This window comes from Cherax quadricarinatus, chromosome 8, assembly GCF_038502225.1.
Source record: "Cherax quadricarinatus isolate ZL_2023a chromosome 8, ASM3850222v1, whole genome shotgun sequence".
NCBI classification, from domain to species: domain Eukaryota; kingdom Metazoa; phylum Arthropoda; class Malacostraca; order Decapoda; family Parastacidae; genus Cherax; species Cherax quadricarinatus.
The window spans coordinates 6,770,090-6,796,686 of record NC_091299.1 but is presented as its reverse complement, the minus strand read 5'-3'; the positions used below and the strand labels follow the sequence as shown (position 1 = coordinate 6,796,686).

The window sequence follows — 26,597 nt, the reverse complement described above, 5'->3', positions numbered from 1 at the left end:
TATTAAGGTTCAATTTTTATCTAAGGTACATAACTATCCACAGAGGCTGTGAGGGAGGAGATACAAGATGTAACGTTGTTAGGAAGACACATATGCTACAGTTAGCTATCTTTGACAAATGTTTCGCCTACACAAGAGGCTTCTTCAGTCTCCTAAAGAAGCCTACTGTGTAGGCGAAACTTTTCGGAATAAAGTTAGCTAACTGTTGCATGTGTGTCTTACCTAACAACCTGTCGGTATTTTATACCATTTTAATATTCAAGATGTGAGGCGTCTAGATAAGGCATAAACCAAGAAGGAATACACTAAGGGGAAAAAACCAAGCGGGAATAAATCAAGAGGAAAAAAAAAGAGAGAATAAACCGAGGAGAAAACCAAGACGACATGATAAACCATGATTAAATATATCAAGAATAAAGAGGAGATAAACCCAACCTTCCTCTCAGCTACTTGCTGTGCACGGACGGCTTCTATTTCCTTCTTTTGCTCAGGTGACATGCCCTTCCACCTGTGGAATGAACACATTACATTGCATTATAATTATTATTTTTAAAGGGGTGTACCGGTAAGCTAGCAGAAGGCTTCTGTCAGATGACCAACAAGTCCAGTGGCGGGTCATCATATCACTAAGACCCGCGTCAGGAAACACTTGTCCTGTTTCCTGACGAATCTTACCCAGTGGCGTGCAGAGATCTGATGATCCCCGGGGCCAACTCCTTGATTGTATGCCCCAAAGACTCCTTGATTGTATGCCCCAAAGACTCCTTGATTGTATGCCCCAAATCATTATCTTATTTCCCTCTCTAACTGGATGCCCCCCACCCATTTGGATGCCCGGGGCCACCGCCCCTTCGTCCCCTTCCCCTCTGCACGCCACTGATCTTACCTAACCTAATTTTACATCTGAGGTATCTTTCGTTAGTAATATTCTTGTTTAGGAGATGCCTGTTTGAAGTGGCTTTGACAAATTTAGCAATGAATGGTGGATCATCCATATTCCTGACATCGTGAGTGTTCGATGACATCCCCGCTGGGAGACCCAGAGGGACCATCTACAGTACCTGTCAGTAATGACACGGTGGGGTCCCAGAGCGCTGCGGGCGACGGTGGGGTCTTCCGTCAGGAAGGATCCCATCACAGCTTTCCTGAGCTCCTGTTGCTCTGTCTTCAGGTCTGCCTCACGTTGAGCTGCCTCGATGCTCTCCTTCGCCCGACTCTGCCCACCCAGAGTCATTATTATTATTATTATTATTATTATTATTATTATTATTATTGCTGTTACTTTAATTAACAGGAAAGGACTAAACTCTTAGTGGTCAAACAACACGTGAAGAACAGAGAGAGTCTGCAATACTCACCAGTGCCTGGTTGTACTTCCTGATAGCAAGTTGCTCTGCTCTGCGACACAGTTCCTCCGCCTCTGCCAGCTGCCTGGCTCGCTCACACGCTCCTAGTGACTCCAGTTCCTCCAGTCTAGTCACCAGAAGAGAGGAAGGGAGGTAAAGGAAAGCGAGGCAAAGAAGAAGAAAGACAGGGGGCGAGAAAGATTGGAGGGAAAGAGAGACAAGAGGGGGAAAACAGAATGCAATCAGTCAAATCCCTCTGTGTGTCTGCAGGACTGCACATGATCCACCTGTCACATTTTATTAACTTTGCTCATAAAAAGACTATAATAAGACTTTGAAATCATGCGTAGTCCTTCTGGACGACTTAAGTTTATCCAGTCTTGGAAGTTAAGGATCAAGGGGGGAGACTTAATTATCCACTCTTGCATGGTTAAGGTGAAGAGCAATGTGTATGCCAATGATATTATATACTGACAAATATATTAAAATAAAATACGGTTTATGACATTTTATTGAAACGACATTTAGCCTATCAAATATTTTATTAATTCTTTAAATTTATAATTTTCTCAAAAAAACTGCCATACACCGCAGTTTGTCTTACTGCAATAAAGCGCACAATATTTTTGAATATTTAAAAGGGCATAACAAATTTAAATATCAGTTTTTAAGGGGTGGAGGGGTAAGCCAGTGTAAGGCCTCGGTCAGATGACCACAATCTCCAGTGGTGGGCCATCATATAACTAAGACGCGCGTCAGGAAACACATGTCTTCTTTCCTGATGTATCTTACCTAACCAAATCTATCTCACTGAGGGAAAAATATTGGCATACTGTCCAACCTTCTTCAAATCCGCTACTTCTATTGCTTCCCCTCCTTAATTAATAAATCCCCAATACAAAACTACCTTCTTTAATGCCCAATGGACTCTTGTTAATCGAGATCGTATCAATTTTCCAATACCTTGTAACCACCCAAATGATCATCAGAAGCGGTTGCGGCAGCAGCCTGAAGTTACAACTTCAATATTTTCTGGTGACTTTCACTCGATGATTTTAGAAATTATCCCCAGCATCTTCACCAGTTCATGGGGAAAAGGGAAGTGGGACGTGAAATGAACTATGGTAGCTGGGAAGGTAAGGAGGATAAACTATAATAGTTATTTGTCAGGTGGCAAAAACACTCGCGAGGAACTGAGTGGAGAGTTTCGTCAGTTATCTTCCTCACTCACTTCATCTCTTCGGTGTCTTCTCTACAGAAGCTTCTGCTGAAAGGCTTCGCTAGATACAGGGTTCCGTTGGAAGGTTTTGCTAAACACAGGGTGCAGTTGGAAGGCTTCACTGGACACAGGGTACAGTTGGAAGGCTTCACTAGACACAGGGTACAGTTGGAAGGCTTCACTTGACACTGGGTACAATTGGAAGGCTTCACTAGACACAGGGTACAGTTGGAGAGCTTCACTAAACACAGGGTACAGTTGGAAGGCTTCACCCGATACGCGATACAGTTGTAATATTTCACTAGACACAGGGAATATAGAGAGTGTTAGGTTTCTTGTTCTGTGGTGTTCTCGGGCGCTGTCTTATTCTTTATATCTCTGTTAACATTCTTAGACTTCCACTGTTAACTGTTTTATCTCCTTTCTCAAGTTACACGCCCACAACTTCCTCTCTCTTGTCCCTCTCAGTACCCCAGGCTCATACATCCCTCTCAGCTACACTCCCAGGTCAACTTATTTCTCAGTTACCAGGCCTAGCTGTCCCACCCTATCCCCATCTCGGCTCCTATACCAACCTGTCTCTCTCTCTCTCCTGCAGGTGTCGCCGCCGCTGCTCCTGTTGCTGCTGTTGAAGCCAAGTCCTCGTCTGCTCCTTCTGCGCCTTCAGCCTCTCCCTCATACCTTCGTCCTCACCGTCGAACCTGAAGGGTGTGTGAAGATGGGTATTCAATACCTGCAGGTGTTATAGGGGTCAACGCCAGCGCCAGAGAAATGGAACACCGCACATGTTGTGCTGGTGGTTACTCACGAAATAACATTCAGTAACAATTCACAATTAAGCTACAATACCGTGGCTGTAATAATTCAGAAGTTCCACACAATACCGTGGCTGTAACATTTCAGAAGTTACCCACAATACCGTGGCTGTAACATTTCAGAAGTTACCCACAACACCGTGGCTGTAACATTTGAGAAGTTACCCACAATACCGTGGCTGTAATATTTGAGAAGTTACCCACAATACCGTGGCTGTAATATTTGAGAAGTTACCCACAATACCGTGGCTGTAATATTTGAGAAGTTACCCACAATACCGTGGCTGTAATATTTGAGAAGTTACCCACAATACCGTGGCTGTAATATTTGAGAAGTTACCCACAATACCGTGGCTGTAATATTTGAGAAGTTACCCACAATACCGTGGCTGTAACATTTCAGAAGTTACCCACAATACCGTGGCTGTAACAGTTCAGAAGTTACCCACAATACCGTGGCTGTAACACATTACAATTTACCCACAATTCACATACTACTCACAGAAGCGTAGTTGGAACAATAAAAACACAATATCCTGGTTGCAACAATTTACAAAAATCCTACAATAACATGGCTTGAGCAATTTCCAACTAACCCAAAATAAATAACAAAAGGCACAATACCGTGACTGGAACACTACTACTACTACTACTATTACTACTACCACTACTACAACAACAACAACAACAACAACTACTACTACTACTACTACTGCTACTACTACTACTATTACTACTACCAAAACAACAACAACAACAACAACAACTACTACTACTACTACTACTACTACTACTACTACTACTACTACTACCACCACCACCACCACTACCACTACCTCTCTACTTCCTTTCCTGCTACCTCTCTTGTCTCGTCCCTGTCTGCTGGCATATATATACCCCCTCCTTCTCTTCTTTTTGTTAGTGTGACTGTAAATGGTTCAAGTCGGACCGGAACGTCGTCGTAATCTCCTCTCTCTTATGTGCGGGTTATTTGTGTAGTGTAACTCAAAATATCGTGGATGGCACAGTTCACTAATATCCGACAGTACCGTCGCTGGAACAATTCACAACTTGCCCACTATACCATGGTTGGAACAACTCAAAAAAAACACAATACCATGGTTGGAACAACTCAAAAATAACCCACAATACCGTGGTTGGAACTACAAATAGCCCACAATACCGTGGTTGGAACTACAAATAACCCACAATACCGTGGTTGGAACTACAAATAATCCACAATACCGTGGTTGGAACTACAAATAACCAACAATACCTTGGTTGGAACAATTCGCAACTAACCGAATGCTTTGGAGAGGATACTTCAGACGACGTTTCGGTCCTTCTTGGACTGTTGTCAAGTTACAAATGAAGACGTTTCATTCCACTTACAAGCACTGTCTGAGAGTTTAAAGAAAAAGGTGGAACTAACAGTAGATGACAGAGACAGGTGGTACTGACGGTAGATGACAGAGACAGCTGGTACTGACGGTACATGACAGAGACAGGTGGTACTGACGGTAGATGACAGAGACAGCTGGTACTGACGGTAGATGACAGAGACAGGTGGTACTGACGGTAGATGAGAGACAGCTGGTACTGACGGTACATGACAGAGACAGGTGGTACTGACGGTACATGACAGAGACAGCTGGTACTGACGGTAGATGACAGAGACAGGTGGTACTGACGGTAGATGAGAGACAGGTGGTACTGACGGTAGATGACAGAGACAGGTGGTACTGACGGTAGATGACAGAGACAGGTGGTACTGACAGTAAATGACAGAGACAGGTGGTACTGACGGTAGATGACGGAGACAGGTGGTACTGACGGTAGATGACAGAGACAGGTGGTACTGACGGTAGATGACAGAGACAGGTGGTACTGACTGTAGATGACAGAGACAGGTGGTACTGACGGTAGATGACAGAGACAGGTGGTACTGACGGTAAATGACAGACAGGTGGTACTGACGGTAGATGACAGAGACAGGTGGTACTGACGGTAGATGACAGAGACAGGTGGTACTGGCGGTAGATGACAGAGACAGGTGGTACTGACGGTAAATGACAGACAGGTGGTACTGACGGTAGATGACAGAGACAGGTGGTACTGACGGTAGATGACAGAGACAGGTGGTACTGACGGTAGATGACAGAGACAGGTGGTACTGACGGTAAATGACAGAGACAGGTGGTACTGACTGTAGATGACAGAGACAGGTGGTACTGACGGTAGATGACAGAGACAGGTGGTACTGACGGTAAATGACAGACAGGTGGTACTGACGGTAGATGACAGAGACAGGTGGTACTGACGGTAGATGACGGAGACAGGTGGTACTGACGGTAGATGACAGAGACAGGTGGTACTGACGGTAGATGACGGAGACAGGTGGTACTGACGGTAAATGACAGACAGGTGGTACTGACGGTAGATGACAGAGACAGGTAGAACTGACGGTAGATGACAGAGGCAGGTGATACTGACGGTAGATGACAGAGACAGGTGGTACTGACGGTAGATGACAGAGACAGGTGGAACTGACGGTAGATGACAGAGACAGGTGGAACTGACGGTAGATGACAGAAACAGGTGGTACTGACGGTAGATGACAGAGACAGGTGGAACTGACGGTAGATGACAGAAACAGGTGGTACTGACGGTAGATAGCACAGACAGGTGGTACTGACGTTAGATGGTAGAGTGCAGAGGTGATGTGTTGATGTGAGTTGAGGTCGTACTCTCTGCGCCTCTCTGGCCTCTGTTCCTCCCTCCAGAACCTCACCAGTTCCTCTCCTTTGGCCTCCCGATCCTGTCCGAGAAGACGTTCATTTATATTAAACAAAAATAGCACTATACTTGCCTGGGTCACACAGAATGGTTCAAAGTAGCATTCAGAGTGCAAGATCCAAGACGTACAAATCGGTGTAAAAAAAAATCAAACAAATCCTGGAGTACAAATCAAATAACATTTACAGCTTAAATAATGAAGATCGTTTTGAAAGTGAATGAAAAAAGGTTCTGGAGTTCTGGTTAGAAAAAAAATTAAAAACCATGACAACAGTGGATAAGTTTCTGTAATAAAACTAAAAGAATTCTTACCTTATTTTAAGAAGTAGAAGTTGTGTCTGAACCTAGTTGTGTCTGAACCTAGTGGTGTCTGAACCTAGTGGTGTCTGAACCTAGTGGTGTCTGAACCTAGTTGTGTCTGAACCTAGTTGTGTCTGAACCTAGTTGTGTCTGAACCTAGTGGTGTCTGAACCTAGTGGTGTCTGAACCTAGTGGTGTCTGAACCTAGTTGTGTCTGAACCTAGTTGTGTCTGAACCTAGTGGTGTCTGAACCTAGTGGCGTCTGAACCTAGTGGTGTCTGAACCTAGTGGTGTCTGAACCTAGTGGTGTCTGAACCTAGTGGTGTCTGAACCTAGTGGTGTCTGAACCTAGTGGTGTCTGAACCTAGTGGTGTCTGAACCTAGTGGTGTCTGAACCTAGTGGTCTGAACCTAGTTGTGTCTGAACCTAGTGGTGTCTGAACCTAGTGGTGTCTGAACCTAGTGGTGTCTGAACCTAGTGTGTGTAGTGGTGTCTGAACCTAGTGGTGTCTGAACCTAGTGGTGTCTGAACCTAGTGGTGTCTGAACCTAGTGGCGTCTGAACCTAGTGGTGTCTGAACCTAGTGGTGTCTGAACCTAGTGGTGTCTGAACCTAGTTGTGTCTGAACCTAGTGGTGTCTGAACCTAGTGGTGTCTGAACCTAGTTGTGTGTCTGAACCTAGTGGTGTCTGAACCTAGTTGTGTCTGAACCTAGTGGTGTCTGAACCTAGTGGTGTCTGAACCTAGTTGTGTCTGAACCTAGTGGTGTCTGAACCTAGTGGTGTCTGAACCTAGTGGTGTCTGAACCTAGTTGTCTGAACCTAGTGGTGTCTGAACCTAGTTGTGTCTGAACCTAGTGGTGTCTGAACCTAGTGGTGTCTGAACCTAGTGGTGTCTGAACCTAGTTGTGTCTGAACCTAGTGGTGTCTGAACCTAGTGGTGTCTGAACCTAGTTGTGTCTGAACCTAGTGGTGTCTGAACCTAGTGGTGTAGTGGTGTCTGAACCTAGTTGTGTCTGAACCTAGTGGTGTCTGAACCTAGTGGTGTCTGAACCTAGTGTGTGTAGTGGTGTCTGAACCTAGTGGTGTCTGAACCTAGTGGTGTCTGAACCTAGTTGTGTCTGAACCTAGTGGTGTCTGAACCTAGTTGTGTCTGAACCTAGTGGTGTCTGAACCTAGTTGTGTCTGAACCTAGTGGTGTCTGAACCTAGTTGTGTCTGAACCTAGTGGTGTCTGAACCTAGTGGTGTCTGAACCTAGTGGTGTCTGAACCTAGTGGTGTCTGAACCTAGTGGTGTCTGAACCTAGTGGTGTCTGAACCTAACCTAGTGGTGTCTGAACCTAGTGTGTCTGAACCTAGTGGTGTCTGAACCTAGTGGTGTCTGAACCTAGTGGTGTCTGAACCTAGTGGTGTCTGAACCTAGTGGTGTCTGAACCTAGTGGTGTCTGAACCTAGTGGTGTCTGAACCTAGTGGTGTCTGAACCTAGTGGTGTCTGAACCTAGTGGTGTCTGAACCTAGTGGTGTCTGAACCTAGTGGTGTCTGAACCTAGTTGTGTCTGAACCTAGTGGTGTCTGAACCTAGTGGTGTCTGAACCTAGTGTGTCTGAACCTAGTGGTGTCTGAACCTAGTGGTGTCTGAACCTGTCTGTACCTAGTGTTGTCTGAACCTAGTGGTGTCTGAACCTAGTGGTGTCTGAACCTAGTGGTGTCTGAACCTAGTGGTGTCTGAACCTAGTGGTGTCTGAACCTAGTGGTGTCTGAACCTAGTGGTCTGAACCTCTGAACCTAGTGGTGTCTGAACCTAGTGGGGTCTGAACCTAGTGGTGTCTGAACCTAGTGGTGTCTGAACCTAGTGGTGTCTGAACCTAGTGGTGTCTGAACCTAGTGGTGTCTGAACCTAGTGGTGTCTGAACCTAGTGGTGTCTGAACCTAGTGGTGTCTGAACCTAGTGGTGTCTGAACCTAGTGGTGTCTGAACCTAGTGGTGTCTGAACCTAGTGGTGTCTGAACCTAGTGGTGTCTGAACCTAGTGGTGTCTGAACCTAGTGGTGTCTGAACCTAGTGGTGTCTGAACCTAGTGGTGTCTGAACCTAGTGGTGTCTGAACCTAGTGGTGTCTGAACCTAGTGGTGTCTGAACCTAGTGGTGTCTGAACCTAGTGGTGTCTGAACCTAGTGGTGTCTGAACCTAGTGGTGTCTGAACCTAGTGGTGTCTGAACCTAGTGGTGTCTGAACCTAGTGGTGTCTGAACCTAGTGGTGTCTGAACCTAGTGGTGTCTGAACCTAGTGGTGTCTGAACCTAGTGGTGTCTGAACCTAGTGGTGTCTGAACCTAGTGGTGTCTGAACCTAGTGGTGTCTGAACCTAGTGGTGTCTGAACCTAGTGGTGTCTGAACCTAGTGGTGTCTGAACCTAGTGGTGTCTGAACCTAGTGGTGTCTGAACCTAGTGGTGTCTGAACCTAGTGGTGTCTGAACCTAGTGGTGTCTGAACCTAGTGGTGTCTGAACCTAGTGGTGTCTGAACCTAGTGGTGTCTGAACCTAGTGGTGTCTGAACCTAGTGGTGTCTGAACCTAGTGGTGTCTGAACCTAGTGCTGTCTGAACCTAGTGGTGTCTGAACCTAGTGGTGTCTGAACCTAGTGGTGTCTGAACCTAGTGGTGTCTGAACCTAGTGGTGTCTGAACCTAGTGGCGTCTGAACCTAGTGGTGTCTGAACCTAGTGCTGTCTGAACCTAGTGGTGTCTGAACCTAGTGGTGTCTGAACCTAGTGGTGTCTGAACCTAGTGGTGTCTGAACCTAGTGGCGTCTGAACCTAGTGGTGTCTGAACCTAGTGGTGTCTGAACCTAGTGGTGTCTGAACCTAGTGGTGTCTGAACCTAGTGGTGTCTGAACCTAGTGGTGTCTGAACCTAGTGGTGTCTGAACCTAGTGGTGTCTGAACCTAGTGGTGTAGTGGTGTCTGAACTGAACCTAGTGGTGTCTGAACCTAGTGGTGTCTGACCCTAGCGGTGTCTGAACCTAGTGGGGTCTGAACCTAGTGGTGTCTGAACCTAGTGGTGTCTGAACCTAGTGGTGTCTGAACCTAGTGGTGTCTGAACCTAGTGGTGTCTGAACCTAGTGGTGTCTGAACCTAGTGGTGTCTGAACCTAGTGGTGTCTGAACCTAGTGGTGTCTGAACCTAGTGGTGTCTGAACCTAGTGGTGTCTGAACCTAGTGGTGTCTGAACCTAGTGGTGTCTGAACCTAGTGGTGTCTGAACCTAGTGGTGTCTGAACCTAGTGGTGTCTGAGCCTAGTGGTCTGAACCTAGTGGTGTCTGAACCTAGTGGTGTCTGAACCTAGTGGTGTCTGAACCTAGTGGTGTCTGAACCTAGTGGTGTCTGAACCTAGTGGTGTCTGAACCTAGTGGTCTGAACCTAGTGGTGTCTGAACCTAGTGGTGTCTGAACCTAGTGGTGTCTGAACCTAATGGTGTCTGAACCTAGTGGTGTCTGAACCTAGTGGTGTCTGAACCTAGTGGTGTCTGAACCTAGTGGTGTTTGAACCTAGTGGTGTCTGAACCTAGTTGTGTCTGAACCTAGTGGTCTGAACCTAGTTGTGTCTGAACCTAGTGGTGTCTGAACCTAGTGGTGTCTGAACCTAGTGGTGAACCTAGTTGTGTCTGAACCTAGTGGTGTCTGAACCTAGTGGTGTCTGAACCTAGTGGTGTAGTGGTGTCTGAACCTAGTGGTGTCTGAACCTAGTGGTGTGAACCTAGTTGTGTCTGAACCTAGTGGTGTCTGAACCTAGTGGTGTCTGAACCTAGTGGTGTCTGAACCTAGTGGTGTCTGAACCTAGTGGTGTCTGAACCTAGTGGTGTCTGAACCTAGTGGTGTCTGAACCTAGTGGTGTCTGAACCTAGTGGTGAACCTAGTGGTGCCTGCACCTAGTGGTGTCTGAACCTAGTGGTGACTGAACCTAGTGGTGTCTGAACCTAGTGGTGTCTGAACCTAGTGGTGTCTGAACCTAGTGGTGTCTGAACCTAGTGGTGTCTGAACCTAGTGGTGTCTGAACCTAGTGGTGTCTGAACCTAGTGGTGTCTGAACCTAGTGGTGTCTGAACCTAGTGGTGTCTGAACCTAGTGGTGTCTGAACCTAGTGTGTCTGAACCTAGTGGTGTCTGAACCTAGTGGTGTCTGAACCTAGTGGTGAACCTAGTGGTGTCTGAACCTAGTGGTGTCTGAACCTAGTGGTGTCTGAACCTAGTGGTGTCTGAACCTAGTGGTGTCTGAACCTAGTGGTGTCTGAACCTAGTGGTGTCTGAACCTAGTGGTGTCTGAACCTAGTGGTGTCTGAACCTAGTGGTGTCTGAACCTAGTGTCTGGTGTCTGAACCTAGTGGTGTCTGAACCTAGTGGTGTCTGAACCTAGTGGTGTCTGAACCTAGTGGTGTCTGAACCTAGTGGTGTCTGAACCTAGTGGTGTCTGAACCTAGTGGTGTCTGAACCTAGTGGTGTCTGAACCTAGTGGTGTCTGAACCTAGTTGTGTCTGAACCTAGTGGTGTCTGAACCTAGTGGTGTCTGAACCTAGTGGTGTCTGAACCTAGTGGTGTCTGAACCTAGTGGGGTCTGAACCTAGAGGTGTCTGAACCTAGTGGTGTCTGAACCTAGTGGTGTCTGAACCTAGTGGTGTCTGAACCTAGTGGTGTCTGAACCTAGTGGTGTCTGAACCTAGTGGTGTCTGAACCTAGTGGTGTCTGAACCTAGTGGTGTCTGAACCTAGTGGTGTCTGAACCTAGTGGTGTCTGAACCTAGTGGTGTCTGAACCTAGTGGTGTCTGAACCTAATGGTGTCTGAACCTAGTGGTGTCTGAACCTAGTGGTGTCTGAACCTAGTGGTGTCTGAACCTAGTGGTGTCTGAACCTAGTGGTGTCTGAACCTAGTGGTGTCTGAACCTAGTGGTGTCTGAACCTAGTGGTGTCTGAACCTGTAGTGGTGTCTGAACCTAGTGGTGTCTGAACCTAGTGGTGTCTGAACCTAGTGGTGTCTGAACCTAGTGTCTGTAGTGGTGTCTGTAGTGGTGTCTGAACCTAGTTGTGTCTGAACCTAGTGGTGTCTGAACCTAGTGGTGTCTGAACCTAGTGGTGTCTGAACCTAGTGGTGTCTGAACCTAGTGGTGTCTGAACCTAGTGGTGTCTGAACCTAGTGGCGTCTGAACCTAGTGGTGTCTGAACCTAGTGGTGTCTGAACCTAGTGGTGTCTGAACCTAGTGGTGTCTGAACCTAGTGGTGTCTGAACCTAGTGGTGTCTGAACCTAGTGGTGTCTGAACCTAGTGGCGTCTGAACCTAGTGGTGTCTGAACCTAGTGGTGTCTGAACCTAGTGGTGTCTGAACCTAGTGGTGTCTGAACCTAGTGGTGTCTGAACCTAGTGGTGTCTGTAGTGGCGTCTGAACCTAGTGGCGTCTGAACCTAGTGGTGTCTGAACCTAGTGGTGTCTGAACCTAGTGGTGTCTGAACCTAGTGGTGTCTGAACCTAGTGGCGTCTGAACCTAGTGGTGTCTGAACCTAGTGGTGTCTGAACCTAGTGGTGTCTGAACCGAGTGGCGTGAACCTAGTGGTGAACCTAGTGGTGTCTGATCCTAGTGGTGTCTGATCCTAGTGGTGTCTGAACCTAGTGGTGTCTGAACCTAGTGGTGTCTGAACCTAGTGGTGTCTGAACCTAGTGGTGTCTGAACCTAGTGGTGTCTGAACCTAGTGGTGTCTGAACCTAGTGGTGTCTGAACCTAGTGGTGTCTGAACCTAGTGGTGTCTGAACCTAGTGGTGTCTGAACCTAGTGGTGTCTGAACCTAGTGGTGTCTGAACCTAGTGTCTGAACCTAGTCTGAACCTAGTGGTGTCTGAACCTAGTGGTGTCTGAACCTAGTGGTGTCTGAACCTAGTGGTGTCTGAACCTAGTGGTGTCTGAACCTAGTGGTGTCTGAACCTAGTGGTGTCTGAACCTAGTGGTGTCTGAACCTAGTGGTGTCTGAACCTAGTGGTGTCTGAACCTAGTGGTGTCTGAACCTAGTGGTGTCTGAACCTAGTGGTGTCTGAACCTAGTGGTGTCTGAACCTAGTGGTGTCTGAACCTAGTGGTGTCTGAACCTAGTGGTGTCTGAACCTAGTGGTGTCTGAACCTAGTGGTGTCTGTGTCTGAACCTAGTGTCTGTGTCTGAACCTAGTGGTGTCTGAACCTAGTGGTGTCTGAACCTAGTGGTGTCTGAACCTAGTGTCTGTGTAGTGGTGTGAACCTAGTGGTGTCTGAACCTAGTGGTGTCTGAACCTAGTTGTGTCTGAACCTAGTGGTGTCTGAACCTAGTGGTGTCTGAACCTAGTGGTGTCTGAACCTAGTGGTGAACCTAGTGGTGTCTGAACCTAGTGGTGTCTGTAGTGGTGTCTGAACCTAGTGGTGTCTGAACCTAGTGGTGTCTGAACCTAGTGGTGTCTGAACCTAGTGGTGTCTGAACCTAGTGGTGTCTGAACCTAGTGGTGTCTGAACCTGAACCTAGTGGTGAACCTAGTGGTGTCTGAACCTAGTGTGTCTGAACCTAGTGGTGTCTGAACCTAGTGGTCTGAACCTAGTGGTGTCTGAACCTAGTGGTCTGAACCTAGTGGTGTCTGAACCTAGTGGTGTCTGAACCTAGTGGTGTCTGAACCTAGTGGTGTCTGAACCTAGTGTGTGAACCTAGTGGTGTCTGAACCTAGTGGTGTCTGAACCTAGTGGCTGAACCTAGTGGTGTCTGAACCTAGTGGTGTCTGAACCTAGTGGTGTCTGAACCTAGTGTGTCTGAACCTAGTGGTGTCTGAACCTAGTGGTGTCTGAACCTAGTGGTGTCTGAACCTAGTGGTGTCTGAACCTAGTGGTGTCTGAACCTAGTGGTGTCTGAACCTAGTGGTGTCTGAACCTAGTGGTGTCTGAACCTAGTGGTGTCTGAACCTAGTGTCTGAACCTAGTGGTGTCTGAACCTAGTGGTGTCTGAACCTAGTGGTGTCTGAACCTAGTGGTGTCTGAACCTAGTGGTGTCTGAACCTAGTGGTGTCTGAACCTAGTGTCTGAACCTAGTGGTGTCTGAACCTAGTGGTGTCTGAACCTAGTGGTGTCTGAACCTAGTGGTGTCTGAACCTAGTGGTGTCTGAACCTAGTGGTGAACCTAGTGGTGTCTGAACCTAATGGTGTCTGAACCTAGTGGTGTCTGAACCTAGTGGTGTCTGAACCTAGTGGTGTCTGAACCTAGTGGTGTCTGAACCTAGTGGTGTCTGAACCTAGTGGTGTCTGAACCTAGTGGAGTCTGAACCTAGTGGTGTCTGAACCTAGTGGTGTCTGAACCTAGTGGTGTCTGAACCTAGTGGTGTCTGAACCTAGTGGTGTCTGAACCTAGTGGTGTCTGAACCTAGTGGTGTCTGAACCTAGTGGTGTCTGAACCTAGTGGTGTCTGAACCTAGTGGTGTCTGAACCTAGTGGTGTCTGAACCTAGTGGTGTCTGAACCTAGTGGTGTCTGAACCTAGTGGTGTCTGAACCTAGTGGCGTCTGAACCTAGTGGTGTCTGAACCTAGTGGTGTCTGAACCTAGTGGTGTCTGAACCTAGTTGTGTCTGAACCTAGTGGTGTCTGAACCTAGTGGTGTCTGAACCTAGTGGTGTCTGAACCTAGTGGCGTCTGAACCTAGTGGTGTCTGAACCTAGTCGTGTCTGAACCTAGTGGTGTCTGAACCTAGTGTCTGTGTCTGAACCTAGTGGTGTCTGAACCTAGTGGTGTCTGAACCTAGTGGTGTCTGAACCTAGTGGTGTCTGAGTGGTGTCTGAACCTAGTGGTGTCTGAACCTAGTGGTGTCTGAACCTAGTGGTGTCTGAACCTAGTGGTGTCTGAACCTAGTGGTGTCTGAACCTAGTGGTGTCTGAACCTAGTGGTGTCTGAACCTAGTGGTGTCTGAACCTAGTGGTGTCTGAACCTAGTGGTGTCTGAACCTAGTGGTGTCTGAACCTAGTGGTGTCTGAACCTAGTGGTGTCTGAACCTAGTGGTGTCTGAACCTAGTGGTGTCTGAACCTAGTGGTGTCTGAACCTAGTGGTGTCTGAACCTAGTGGTGTCTGAACCTAGTGGTGTCTGAACCTAGTGGTGTCTGAACCTAGTGGTGTCTGAACCTAGTGGTGTCTGAACCTAGTGGTGTCTGAACCTAGTGGTGTCTGAACCTAGTGGTGTCTGAACCTAGTGGTGTCTGAACCTAGTGGTGTCTGAACCTAGTGGTGTCTGAACCTAGTGGTGTCTGAACCTAGTGGTCTGAACCTAGTGGTGTCTGAACCTAGTGGTGTCTGAACCTAGTGGTGTCTGAACCTAGTGGTGTCTGAACCTAGTGGTGTCTGAACCTAGTGGTGTCTGAACCTAGTGGTGTCTGAACCTAGTGGTGTCTGAACCTAGTGGTGTCTGAACCTAGTGGTGTCTGAACCTAGTGGTGTCTGAACCTAGTGGTGTCTGAACCTAGTGGTGTCTGAACCTAGTGGTGTCTGAACCTAGTGGTGTCTGAACCTAGTGGTGTCTGAACCTAGTGGTGTCTGAACCTAGTGGTGTCTGAACCTAGTGGTGTCTGAACCTAGTGGTGTCTGAACCTAGTGGTGTCTGAACCTAGTGGTGTCTGAACCTAGTGGTGTCTGAACCTAGTGGTGTCTGAACCTAGTGGTGTCTGAACCTAGTGGTGTCTGAACCTAGTGGTGTCTGAACCTAGTGGTGTCTGAACCTAGTGGTGTCTGAACCTAGTGGTGTCTGAACCTAGTGGTGTCTGAACCTAGTGGTGTCTGAACCTAGTGGTGTCTGAACCTAGTGGTGTCTGAACCTAGTGGTGTCTGAACATAGTGGTGTCTGAACCTAGTGGTGTCTGAAACTAGTGGTGTCTGAACCTAGTGGTGTCTGAACCTAGTGGTGTCTGAACCTAGTGGTGTCTGAACCTAGTGGTGTCTGAACCTAGTGGTGTCTGAACCTAGTGGTGTCTGAACCTAGTGGTGTCTGAACCTAGTGGTGTCTGAACCTAGTGGTGTCTGAACCTAGTGGTGTCTGAACCTAGTGGTGTCTGAACCTAGTGGTGTCTGAACCTAGTGGTGTCTGAACCTAGTGGTGTCTGAACCTAGTGGTGTCTGAACCTAGTGGTGTCTGAACCTAGTGGTGTCTGAACCTAGTGGTGTCTGAACCTAGTGGTGAACCTCTGAACCTAGTGGTGTCTGAACCTAGTGGTGTCTGAACCTAGTGGTGTCTGAACCTAGTGAACCTAGTGGTGTCTGAACCTAGTGGTGTCTGAACCTAGTGGTGTCTGAACCTAGTGGTGTCTGAACCTAGTGGTGTCTGAACCTAGTGGTGTCTGAACCTAGTGGTCTGAACCTAGTGGTGTCTGAACCTAGTGGTCTGAACCTAGTGGTGTCTGAACCTAGTGGTGTCTGAACCTAGTGGTGTCTGAACCTAGTGGTGTCTGAACCTAGTGTGTGTCTGAACCTAGTGGTGAACCTAGTGGTGTCTGAACCTAGTGGTGTCTGAACCTAGTGGTGTCTGAACCTGAACCTAGTTGTGTCTGAACCTCTGAACCTAGTGGTGTGTAGTGGTGTCTGAACCTAGTGGTGTCTGAACCTAGTGGTGTCTGAACCTAGTGGTGTCTGAACCTAGTGGTGTCTGAACCTAGTGGTGTCTGAACCTAGTGGTGTCTGAACCTAGTGGTGTCTGAACCTAGTGGTGTCTGAACCTAGTGGTCTGAACCTAGTGGTGTCTGAACTAGTGTGTCTAGTGGTGTCTGAACCTAGTGGTGTCTGAACCTAGTGTGTGAACCTAGTGGTGTCTGAACCTAGTGGTCTGAACCTAGTGGTGTCTGAACCTAGTGGTGTCTGAACCTAACCTAATGTGTCTGAACCTAGTGGTGTCTGAACCTAGTGGTGTCTGAACCTAGTGGTGTCTGAACCTAGTGGTGTCTGAACCTAGTGGTGTCTGAACCTAGTGGTGTCTGAACCTAGTGGTGTCTGAACCTAGTGTGTCTGAACCTAGTGGTGTCTGAACCTAGTGGTGTCTGAACCTAGTGGTGTCTGAACCTAGTGGTGTCTGAACCTAGTGGTGTCTGAACCTAGTGGTGTCTGAACCTAGTGGTGTCTGAACCTAGTGGTGTCTGAACCTAGTGGTGTCTGAACCTAGTGGTGTCTGAACCTAGTGTTGTCTGAACCTAGTGGCGTCTGAACCTAGTGGTGTCTGAACCTAGTGGTGTCTGAACCTAGTGGTGTCTGAACCTAGTGGTGTCTGAACCTAATGGTGTCTGAACCTAGTGGTGTCTGAACCTAGTGGTGTCTGAACCTAGTCTGAACCTAGTGGTGTCTGAACCTAGTGGTGTCTGAACCTAGTGGTGTCTGAACCTAGTGGCGTCTGAACCTAGTGGTGTCTGAACCTAGTGGTGTCTGAACCTAGTGGTGTCTGAACCTAGTGGTGTCTGAACCTAGTGGTGTCTGAACCTAGTGGTGTCTGAACCTAGTGGTGTCTGAACCTAGTGGTGTCTGAACCTACTGGTGTCTGAACCTAGTGGTGTCTGAACCTAGTGGTGTCTGAACCTAGTGGTGTCTGAACCTAGTGGTGTCTGAACCTAGTGTGAACCTAGTGGCTGAACCTAGTGGTGTCTGAACCTAGTGGTGTCTGAACCTAGTGGTGTCTGAACCTAGTGGTGTCTGAACCTAGTGGTGTCTGAACCTAGTGGTGTCTGAACCTAGTGGTGTCTGAACCTAGTGGTGTCTGAACCTAGTGGTGTCTGAACCTAGTTGTGTCTGAACCTAGTGGTGTCTGAACCTAGTGGTGTCTGAACCTAGTGGTGTCTGAACCTAGTGGTGTCTGAACCTAGTGGTGTCTGAACCTAGTTGTGTCTGAACCTAGTGGTGTCTGAACCTAGTGGTGTCTGAACCTAGTGGTGTCTGAACATAGTGGCGTCTGTGTGGTGTCTGAACCTAGTCTGAACCTAGTGTGAACCAAGTGGTGTCTGAACCTTGTGGTGTCTGAACCTAGTGGTGAACCTAGTGGCTGAACCTAGTGGTGTCTGAACCTAGTGGTGTCTGAACCTAGTGGTGTCTGAACCTAGTGGTGTCTGAACCTAGTGGTGTCTGAACCTAACCTAGTGACTGAACTAGTGGTGTCTGAACCTAGTGGTGTCTGAACCTAGTGGTGTCTGAACCTAGTGGTGTCTGAACCTAGTGGTGTCTGAACCTAGTGGTGTCTGAACCTAGTGGTGTCTGAACCTAGGTGTCTGAACCTAGTGGTGTCTGAACCTAGTGGTGTCTGAACCTAGTGGTGTCTGAACCTAGTGGTGTCTGAACCTAGTGGTGTCTGAACCTAGTGGTGTCTGAACCTAGTGGTGTCTGAACCTAGTGGTGTCTGAACCTAGTGGTGTCTGAACCTAGTGGTGTCTGAACCTAGTGGTGTCTGAACCTAGTGGTGTCTGAACCTAGTGGTGTCTGAACCTAGTGGTGTCTGAACCTAGTGGTGTCTGAACCTAGTGGTGTCTGAACCTAGTGGTGTCTGAACCTAGTGGTGTCTGAACCTAGTGGTGTCTGAACCTAGTGGTGTCTGAACCTAGTGGTGTCTGAACCTAGTGGTGTCTGAACCTAGTGGTGTCTGAACCTAGTGGTGTAGTGGTGTCTGAACCTAGTGGTGTCTGAACCTAGTGGTGTCTGAACCTAGTGGTGTCTGAACCTAGTGGTGTCTGAACCTAGTGGTGTCTGAACCTAGTGGTGTCTGAACCTAGTGGTGTCTGAACCTAGTGGTGTCTGAACCTAGTGGTGTCTGAACCTAGTGGTGTCTGAACCTAGTGGTGTCTGAACCTAGTGGTGTCTGAACCTAGTGGTGTCTGAACCTAGTGGCGTCTGAACCTAGTGGTGTCTGAACCTAGTGGTGTCTGAACCTAGTGGTGTCTGAACCTAGTGGTGTCTGAACCTAGTGGTGTCTGAACCTAACCTAGTGGTGTCTGAACCAAGTGGTGTCTGAACCTAGTGGTGTCTGAACCTAGTGGCGTCTGAACCTAGTGGCGTCTGAACCTAGTGGTGTCTGAACCTAGTGGTGTCTGAACCTAGTGGTGTCTGAACCTAGTGGTGTCTGAACCTAGTGGCGTCTGAACCTAGTGGTGTTAGAACCTAGTGGTGTCTGAACCTAGTGGTGTCTGAACCTAGTTGTGTCTGAACCTAGTGGTGTCTGAACCTAGTGGTGTCTGAACCTAGTGGCGTCTGAACCTAGTGGCGTCTGAACCTAGTGGTGTCTGAACCTAGTGGTGTCTGAACCTAGTGGTGTCTGAACCTAGTGGTGTCTGAACCTAATGGTGTCTGAACCTAGTTGTGTCTGAACCTAGTGGTGTCTGAAACTAATGGTGTCTGAACCTAGTGGTGTCTGAACCTAGTGGTGTCTGAACCTAGTGGTGTCTGAACCTAGTTGTGTCTGAACCTAGTGGTGTCTGAACCTAGTGGTGTCTGAACCTAGTGGTGTCTGAACATAGTGGTGTCTGAACCTAGTGGTGTCTGAACCTAGTGGTGTCTGAACCTAGTTGTGTCTGAACCTAGTGGTGTCTGAACCTAGTGGTGTCTGAACCTAGTTGTGTCTGAACCTAGTGGTGTCTGAACCTAGTGGTGTCTGAACCTAGTGGTGTCTGAACCTAGTGGTGTCTGAACCTAGTGGTGTCTGAACCTAGTGGTGTCTGAACCTAGTGGTGTCTGAACCTAGTTGTGTCTGAACCTAGTGGTGTCTGAACCTAGTGGTGTCTGAACCTAGTGGTGTCTGAACCTAGTGGTGTCTGAACCTAGTGGTGTCTGAACCTAGTGGTGTCTGAACCTAGTTGTGTCTGAACCTAGTTGTGTCTGAACCTAGTGGTGTCTGAACCTAGTGGTGTCTGAACCTAGTGGTGTCTGAACCTAGTGGTGTCTGAACCTAGTTGTGTCTGAACCTAGTTGTGTCTGAACCTAGTGGTGTCTGAACCTAGTTGTGTCTGAACCTAGTGGTGTCTGAACCTAGTGGTGTCTGAACCTAGTGGTGTCTGAACCTAGTGGTGTCTGAACCTAGTGGTGTCTGAACCTAGTGGTGTCTGAACCTAGTGGTGTCTGAACCTAGTGGTGTCTGAACATAGTGGTGTCTGAACCTAGTTGTGTCTGAACCTAGTGGTGTCTGAACCTAGTTGTGTCTGAACCTAGTGGTGTCTGAACCTAGTTGTGTCTGAACCTAGTTGTGTCTGAACCTAGTGGTGTCTGAACCTAGTGGTGTCTGAACCTAGTGGTGTCTGAACCTAGTGGTGTCTGAACCTAGTTGTGTCTGAACCTAGTGGTGTCTGAACCTAGTGGTGTCTGAACCTAGTGGTGTCTGAACCTAGTGGTGTCTGAACCTAGTGGTGTCTGAACCTAGTGGTGTCTGAACCTAGTGGTGTCTGAACCTAGTGGTGTCTGAACCTAGTGGTGTCTGAACCTAGTGGTGTCTGAACCTAGTGGTGTCTGAACCTAGTGGTGTCTGAACCTAGTGGTGTCTGAACCTAGTGGTGTCTGAACCTAGTGGTGTCTGAACCTAGTGGTGTCTGAACCTAGTGGTGTCTGAACCTAATGGTGTCTGAACCTAGTGGTGTCTGAACCTAGTGGTGTCTGAACCTAGTGGTGTCTGAACCTAGTGGTGTCTGAACCTAGTGGTGTCTGAACCTAGTGGTGTCTGAACCTAGTGGTGTCTGAACCTAGTGGTGTCTGAACCTAGTGGTGTCTGAACCTAGTGGTGTCTGAACCTAGTGGTGTCTGAACCTAGTGGTGTCTGAACCTAGTGGTGTCTGAACCTAGTGGTGTCTGAACCTGAGTGGTGTCTGAACCTAGTGGTGTCTGAACCTAGTGGTGTCTGAACCTAGTGGTGTCTGAACCTAGTGGTGTCTGAACCTAGTGGTGTCTGAACCTAGTGGTGTCTGAACCTAGTGGTGTAGTGGTGTCTGAACCTAGTGGTGTCTGAACCTAGTGGTGTCTGAACCTAGTTGTGTCTGAACCTAGTGGTGTCTGAACCTAGTGGTGTCTGAACCTAGTGGTGTCTGAACCTAGTGGCGTCTGAACCTAGTGGTGTCTGAACCTAGTCGTGTCTGAACCTAGTGGTGAACCTAGTGGCGTCTGAACCTAGTGGTGTCTGAACCTAGTGGTGTCTGAACCTAGTGGTGTCTGAACCTAGTGGTCTGAACCTAGTGGCGTCTGAACCTAGTGGTGTCTGAACCTAGTCGTGTCTGAACCTAGTGGTGTCTGAACCTAGTGGTGTCTGAACCAAGTGGTGTCTGAACCTTGTGGTGTCTGAACCTAGTGGCGTCTGAACCTAGTGGCGTCTGAACCTAGTGGTGTCTGAACCTAGTGGTGTCTGAACCTAGTGGTGTCTGAACCTAGTGGTGTCTGAACCTAGTGGTGTCTGAACCTAGTGGTGTCTGAACATAGTGGTGTCTGAACCTAGTGGTGTCTGAACCTAGTGGTGTCTGAACCTAGTGGTGTCTGAACCTAGTTGTGTCTGAACCTAGTGGTGTCTGAACCTAGTGGTGTCTGAACCTAGTGTGTCTGAACCTAGTGGTGTCTGAACCTAGTGGTGTCTGAACCTAGTGGTGTCTGAACCTAGTGGTGTCTGAACCTAGTGGTGTCTGAACCTAGTGGTGTCTGAACCTAGTGGTGTCTGAACCTAGTGGTGTCTGAACCTAGTGGTGTCTGAACCTAGTGGTGTCTGAACCTAGTTGTGTCTGAACCTAGTGGTGTCTGAACCTAGTTGTGTCTGAACCTAGTGGTGTCTGAACCTAGTTGTGTCTGAACCTAGTTGTGTCTGAACCTAGTTGTGTCTGAACCTAGTGGTGTCTGAACCTAGTGGTGTCTGAACCTAGTGGTGTCTGAACCTAGTTGTGTCTGAACCTAGTGGTGTCTGAACCTAGTTGTGTCTGAACCTAGTGGTGTCTGAACCTAGTGGTGTCTGAACCTCGTGGTGTCTGAACCTAATGGTGTCTGAACCTAGTGGTGTCTGAACCTAGTGGTGTCTGAACCTAATGGTGTCTGAACCTAGTGGTGTCTGAACCTAGTGGTGTCTGAACCTAGTGGTGTCTGAACCTAGTGGTGTCTGAACCTAGTGGTGTCTGAACCTAGTGGTGTCTGAACCTAGTGGTGTCTGAACCTAGTGGTGTCTGAACCTAGTGGTGTCTGAACCTAGTGGTGTCTGAACCTAGTGGTGTCTGAACCTAGTGGTGTCTGAACCTAGTGGTGTCTGAACCTAGTGGTGTCTGAACCTAGTGGTGTCTGAACCTAGTGGTGTCTGAACCTAGTGGTGTCTGAACCTAGTGGTGTCTGAACCTAGTGGTGTCTGAACCTAGTGGTGTCTGAACCTAGTGGTGTCTGAACCTAGTGGTGTGTCTGAACCTAGTGGTGTCTGAACCTAGTGGTGTCTGAACCTAATGGTGTCTGAACCTAGTGGTGTCTGAACCTAGTGGTGTCTGAACCTAGTGGTGTCTGAACCTAGTGGTGTCTGAACCTAGTGGTGTCTGAACCTAGTGGTGTCTGAACCTAGTGGTGTCTGAACCTAGTGGTGTCTGAACCTAGTGGTGTCTGAACCTAGTGGCGTCTGAACCTAGTGGTGTCTGAACCTAGTGGTGTCTGAACCTAGTGGTGTCTGAACCTAGTGGTGTCTGAACCTAGTGGCGTCTGAACCTAGTGGTGTCTGAACCTAGTGGTGTCTGAACCTAGTGGTGTCTGAACCTAGTGGTGTCTGAACCTAGTGGTGTCTGAACCTAGTGGTGTCTGAACCTAGTGGTGTCTGAACCTAGTGGTGTCTGAACCTAGTGGTGTCTGAACCTAGTGGTGTCTGAACCTAGTGGTGTCTGAACCTAGTGGTGTCTGAACCTAGTGGTGTCTGAACCTAGTGGTGTCTGAACCTAGTGGCGTCTGAACCTAGTGGTGTCTGAACCTAGTGGTGTCTGAACCTAGTGGTGTCTGAACCTAGTGGTGTCTGAACCTAGTGGCGTCTGAACCTAGTGGTGTTAGAACCTAGTGGTGTCTGAACCTAGTGGTGTCTGAACCTAGTTGTGTCTGAACCTAGTGGTGTCTGAACCTAGTGGTGTCTGAACCTAGTGGCGTCTGAACCTAGTGGCGTCTGAACCTAGTGGTGTCTGAACCTAGTGGTGTCTGAACCTAGTGGTGTCTGAACCTAGTGGTGTCTGAACCTAGTTGTGTCTGAACCTAGTTGTGTCTGAACCTAGTGGTGTCTGAACCTAGTGGTGTCTGAACCTAGTGGTGTCTGAACCTAGTGGTGTCTGAACCTAGTGGTGTCTGAACCTAGTGTCTGAACCTAGTGGTGTCTGAACCTAGTGGTGTCTGAACCTAGTGGTGTCTGAACCTAGTGGTGTCTGAACCTAGTGGTGTCTGAACCTAGTGGTGTCTGAACCTAGTGGTGTCTGAACCTAGTGGTGTCTGAACCTAGTGGTGTCTGAACCTAGTGGTGTCTGAACCTAGTGGTGTCTGAACCTAGTGGTGTCTGAACCTAGAACCTAGTGGTGTCTGAACCTAGTGGTGTCTGAACCTAGTGGTGTCTGAACCTAGTGGTGTCTGAACCTAGTGGTGTCTGAACCTAGTGGTGTCTGAACCTAGTGGTGTCTGAACCTAGTGGTGTCTGAACCTAGTGGTGTCTGAACCTAGTGGTGTCTGAACCTAGTGGTGTCTGAACCTAGTGGTGTCTGAACCTAGTGGTGTCTGAACCTAGTGGTGTCTGAACCTAGTGGTGTCTGAACCTAGTGGTGTCTGAACCTAGTGGTGTCTGAACCTAGGTGTCTGAACCTAGTGGTGTCTGAACCTAGTGGTGTCTGAACCTAGTGGTGTCTGAACCTAGTGGTGTCTGAACCTAGTGGTGTCTGAACCTAGTGGTGTCTGAACCTAGTGGTGTCTGAACCTAGTGGTGTCTGAACCTAGTGGTGTCTGAACCTAGTGGTGTCTGAACCTAGTGGTGTCTGAACCTAGTGGTGTCTGAACCTAGTGGTGTCTGAACCTAGTGGTGTCTGAACCTAGTGGTGTCTGAACCTAGTGGTGTCTGAACCTAGTGGTGTCTGAACCTAGTTGTGTCTGAACCTAGTGGTGTCTGAACCTAGTGGTGTCTGAACCTAGTGGTGTCTGAACCTAGTGGTGTCTGAACCTAGTGGTGTCTGAACCTAGTGGTGTCTGAACCTAATGGTCTGAACCTAGTGGTGTCTGAACCTAGTGGTGTCTGAACCTAGTGGTGTCTGAACCTAGTGGTGTCTGAACCTAGTGGTGTCTGAACCTAGTGGAACCTAGTCTGAACCTAGTGGTGTCTGAACCTAGTGGTGTCTGAACCTAGTGGTGTCTGAACCTAGTGGTGTCTGAACCTAGTGGTGTCTGAAGCTAATGTGTCTGAACCTAGTGGTGTCTGAACCTAGTGGTGTCTGAACCTAGTGGTGTCTGAACCTAGTGGTGTCTGAACCTGAACCTAGTGGTGTCTGAACCTAGTGGTGTCTGAACCTAGTGTTGTCTGAACATAGTGGTGTCTGAACCTAGTGGTGTCTGAACCTAGTGGTGTCTGAACCTAGTGGTGTCTGAACCTAGTGTGTCTGAACCTAGTGGTGTCTGAACCTGAACCTAGTGGTGTCTGAACCTAGTGGTGTCTGAACCTAGTGGTGTCTGAACCTAGTGGTGTCTGAACCTAGTGGTGTCTGAACCTAGTGGTGTCTGAACCTAGTGGTGTCTGAACCTAGTGGTGTCTGAACCTAGTGGTGTCTGAACCTAGTGGTGTCTGAACCTAGTGGTGTCTGAACCTAGTGGTGTCTGAACCTAGTGGTGTAGTGGTGTCTGAACCTAGTGGTGTCTGAACCTAGTGGTGTCTGAACCTAGTGGTGTCTGAACCTAGTGGTGTCTGAACCTAGTGGTGTCTGAACCTAGTGGTGTCTGAACCTAGTGGTGTCTGAACCTAGTGGTGTCTGAACCTAGTGGTGTCTGAACCTAGTGGTGTCTGAACCTAGTGGTGTCTGAACCTAGTGGTGTCTGAACCTAGTGGTGTCTGAACCTAGTGGTGTCTGAACCTAGTGGTGTCTGTCTGAACCTAGTGGTGTCTGAACCTAGTGGTGTCTGAACCTAGTGGTGTCTGAACCTAGTGGTGTCTGAACCTAGTGGCGTCTGAACCTAGTGGTGTCTGAACCTGAACCTAGTGGTGTCTGAACCTAGTTGTGTCTGAACCTAGTGGTGTCTGAACCTAGTGGTGTCTGAACCTAGTGGTGTCTGAACCTAGTGGCGTCTGAACCTAGTGGTGTCTGAACCTAGTCGTGTCTGAACCTAGTGGTGTCTGAACCTAGTGGTGTCTGAAGCAAGTGGTGTCTGAACCTAGTGGTCTGAACCTAGTGGTGTCTGAACCTAGTGGTGTCTGAACCTAGTGGTGTCTGAACCTAGTGGTCTGAACCTAGTGGTGTCTGAACCTAGTGGTGTCTGAACCTAGTGGTGTCTGAACCTAGTGGTCTGAACCTAGTGGTGTCTGAACCTAGTTGTGACTGAACCTAGTGGTGTCTGAACCTAGTGGTGTCTGAACCTAGTGGTGTCTGAACCTAGTGGTGTCTGAACCTAATGGTGTCTGAACCTAGTGGTGTCTGAACCTAGTGGTGTCTGAACCTAGTGGTGTCTGAACCTAGTGGTGTCTGAACCTGAACCTAGTTGTGTGAACCTAGTGGTGTTTGAACCTAGTGGTGTCTGAACCTAGTGGTGTCTGAACCTAGTGGTGTCTGAACCTAGTGGTGTCTGAACCTAGTTGTGTCTGAACCTAGTGGTGTCTGAACCTAGTGGTGTCTGAACCTAGTGGTGTCTGAACCTAGTGGTGTCTGAACCTAGGTGTCTGAACCTAGTCTGAACCTAGTGGTGTCTGAACCTAGTGGTGTCTGAACCTAGTGGTGTCTGAACCTAGTGGTGTCTGAACCTAGTTGTGTCTGAACCTAGTGGTGTCTGAACCTAGTGGTGTCTGAACCTAGTGGTGTCTGAACCTAGTGGTGTCTGAACCTAGTGGTGTCTGAACCTAGTGGTGTCTGAACCTAGTGGTGTCTGAACCTAGTGGCGTCTGAACCTAGTGGTGTCTGAACCTAGTGGTGTCTGAAAATAGTGGTGTCTGAACCTTGTGGTGTCTGAACCAAGTGGTGTCTGAACCTAGAACCTAGTTGTGTCTGAACCTAGTGGTGTCTGAACCTAGTGGTGTCTGAACCTAGTGGTGTCTGAACCTAGTGGTGTCTGAACCTAGTGGTGTCTGAACCTAGTGGTGTCTGAACCTAGTGGTGTCTGAACCTAGTGGTGTCTGAACCTAGTGGTGTCTGAACCTAGTGGTGTCTGAACCTAGTTGTGTCTGAACCTAGTGGTGTCTGAACCTAGTGGTGTCTGAACCTAGTGGTGTGTAGTGGTGTCTGAACCTAGTGTGTCTGAACCTAGTGGTGTCTGAACCTAGTGGTGTCTGAACCTAGTGGTGTCTGAACCTAGTGGTGTCTGAACCTAGTGGTCTGAACCTAGTTGTGTCTGAACCTAGTTGTGTCTGAACCTAGTGGTGTCTGAACCTAGTGGTGTCTGAACCTAGTGGTGTCTGAACCTAGTGGTGTCTGAACCTAGTGGTGTCTGAACCTAGTGGTGTCTGAACCTAGTGGTGTCTGAACCTAGTGGTGTCTGAACCTAGTGGTGTCTGAACCTAGTGGTGTCTGAACCTAGTGGTGTCTGAACCTAGTGGTGTCTGAACCTAGTGGTGTCTGAACCTAGTGGTGTCTGAACCTAGTGGTGTCTGAACCTAGTGGTGTCTGAACCTAGTGGTGTCTGAACCTAGTGGCGTCTGAACCTAGTGGTGTCTGAACCTAGTGGTGTCTGAACCTAGTGGTGTCTGAACCTAGTGGTGTCTGAACCTAGTGGTGTCTGAACCTAGTGGTGTCTGAACCTAGTGGTGTCTGAACCTAATGGTGTCTGAACCTAGTGGTGTCTGAACCTAGTGGTTTCTGAACCTAATGGTGTCTGAACCTAGTTGTGTCTGAACCTAGTGGTGTCTGAACCTAGTGGTGTCTGAACCTAGTGGCGTCTGAACCTAGTGGTGTCTGAACCTAGTGGTGTCTGAAACTAATGGTGTCTGAACCT

The 26,597-nt window shown here is 48.3% G+C and overlaps 1 protein-coding gene across 1 annotated transcript in view; it reads right to left on the bottom strand.

The window, feature by feature from the left end:
* Positions 1-26,597, bottom strand: part of LOC128685225 (RIB43A-like with coiled-coils protein 2) — a 68,479-nt gene that overhangs the window by 10,527 nt on the left and 31,355 nt on the right. The window contains exons 4-8 of the mRNA XM_070083099.1: positions 6,077-6,198; positions 3,141-3,266; positions 1,359-1,473; positions 1,062-1,216; positions 436-508 (exon numbers count right to left, since the gene is read on the bottom strand). Of these exons, the coding sequence (XP_069939200.1) occupies positions 436-508; positions 1,062-1,216; positions 1,359-1,473; positions 3,141-3,266; positions 6,077-6,198 (591 nt within the window). The remainder of the gene's footprint in view (positions 1-435; positions 509-1,061; positions 1,217-1,358; positions 1,474-3,140; positions 3,267-6,076; positions 6,199-26,597) is intronic.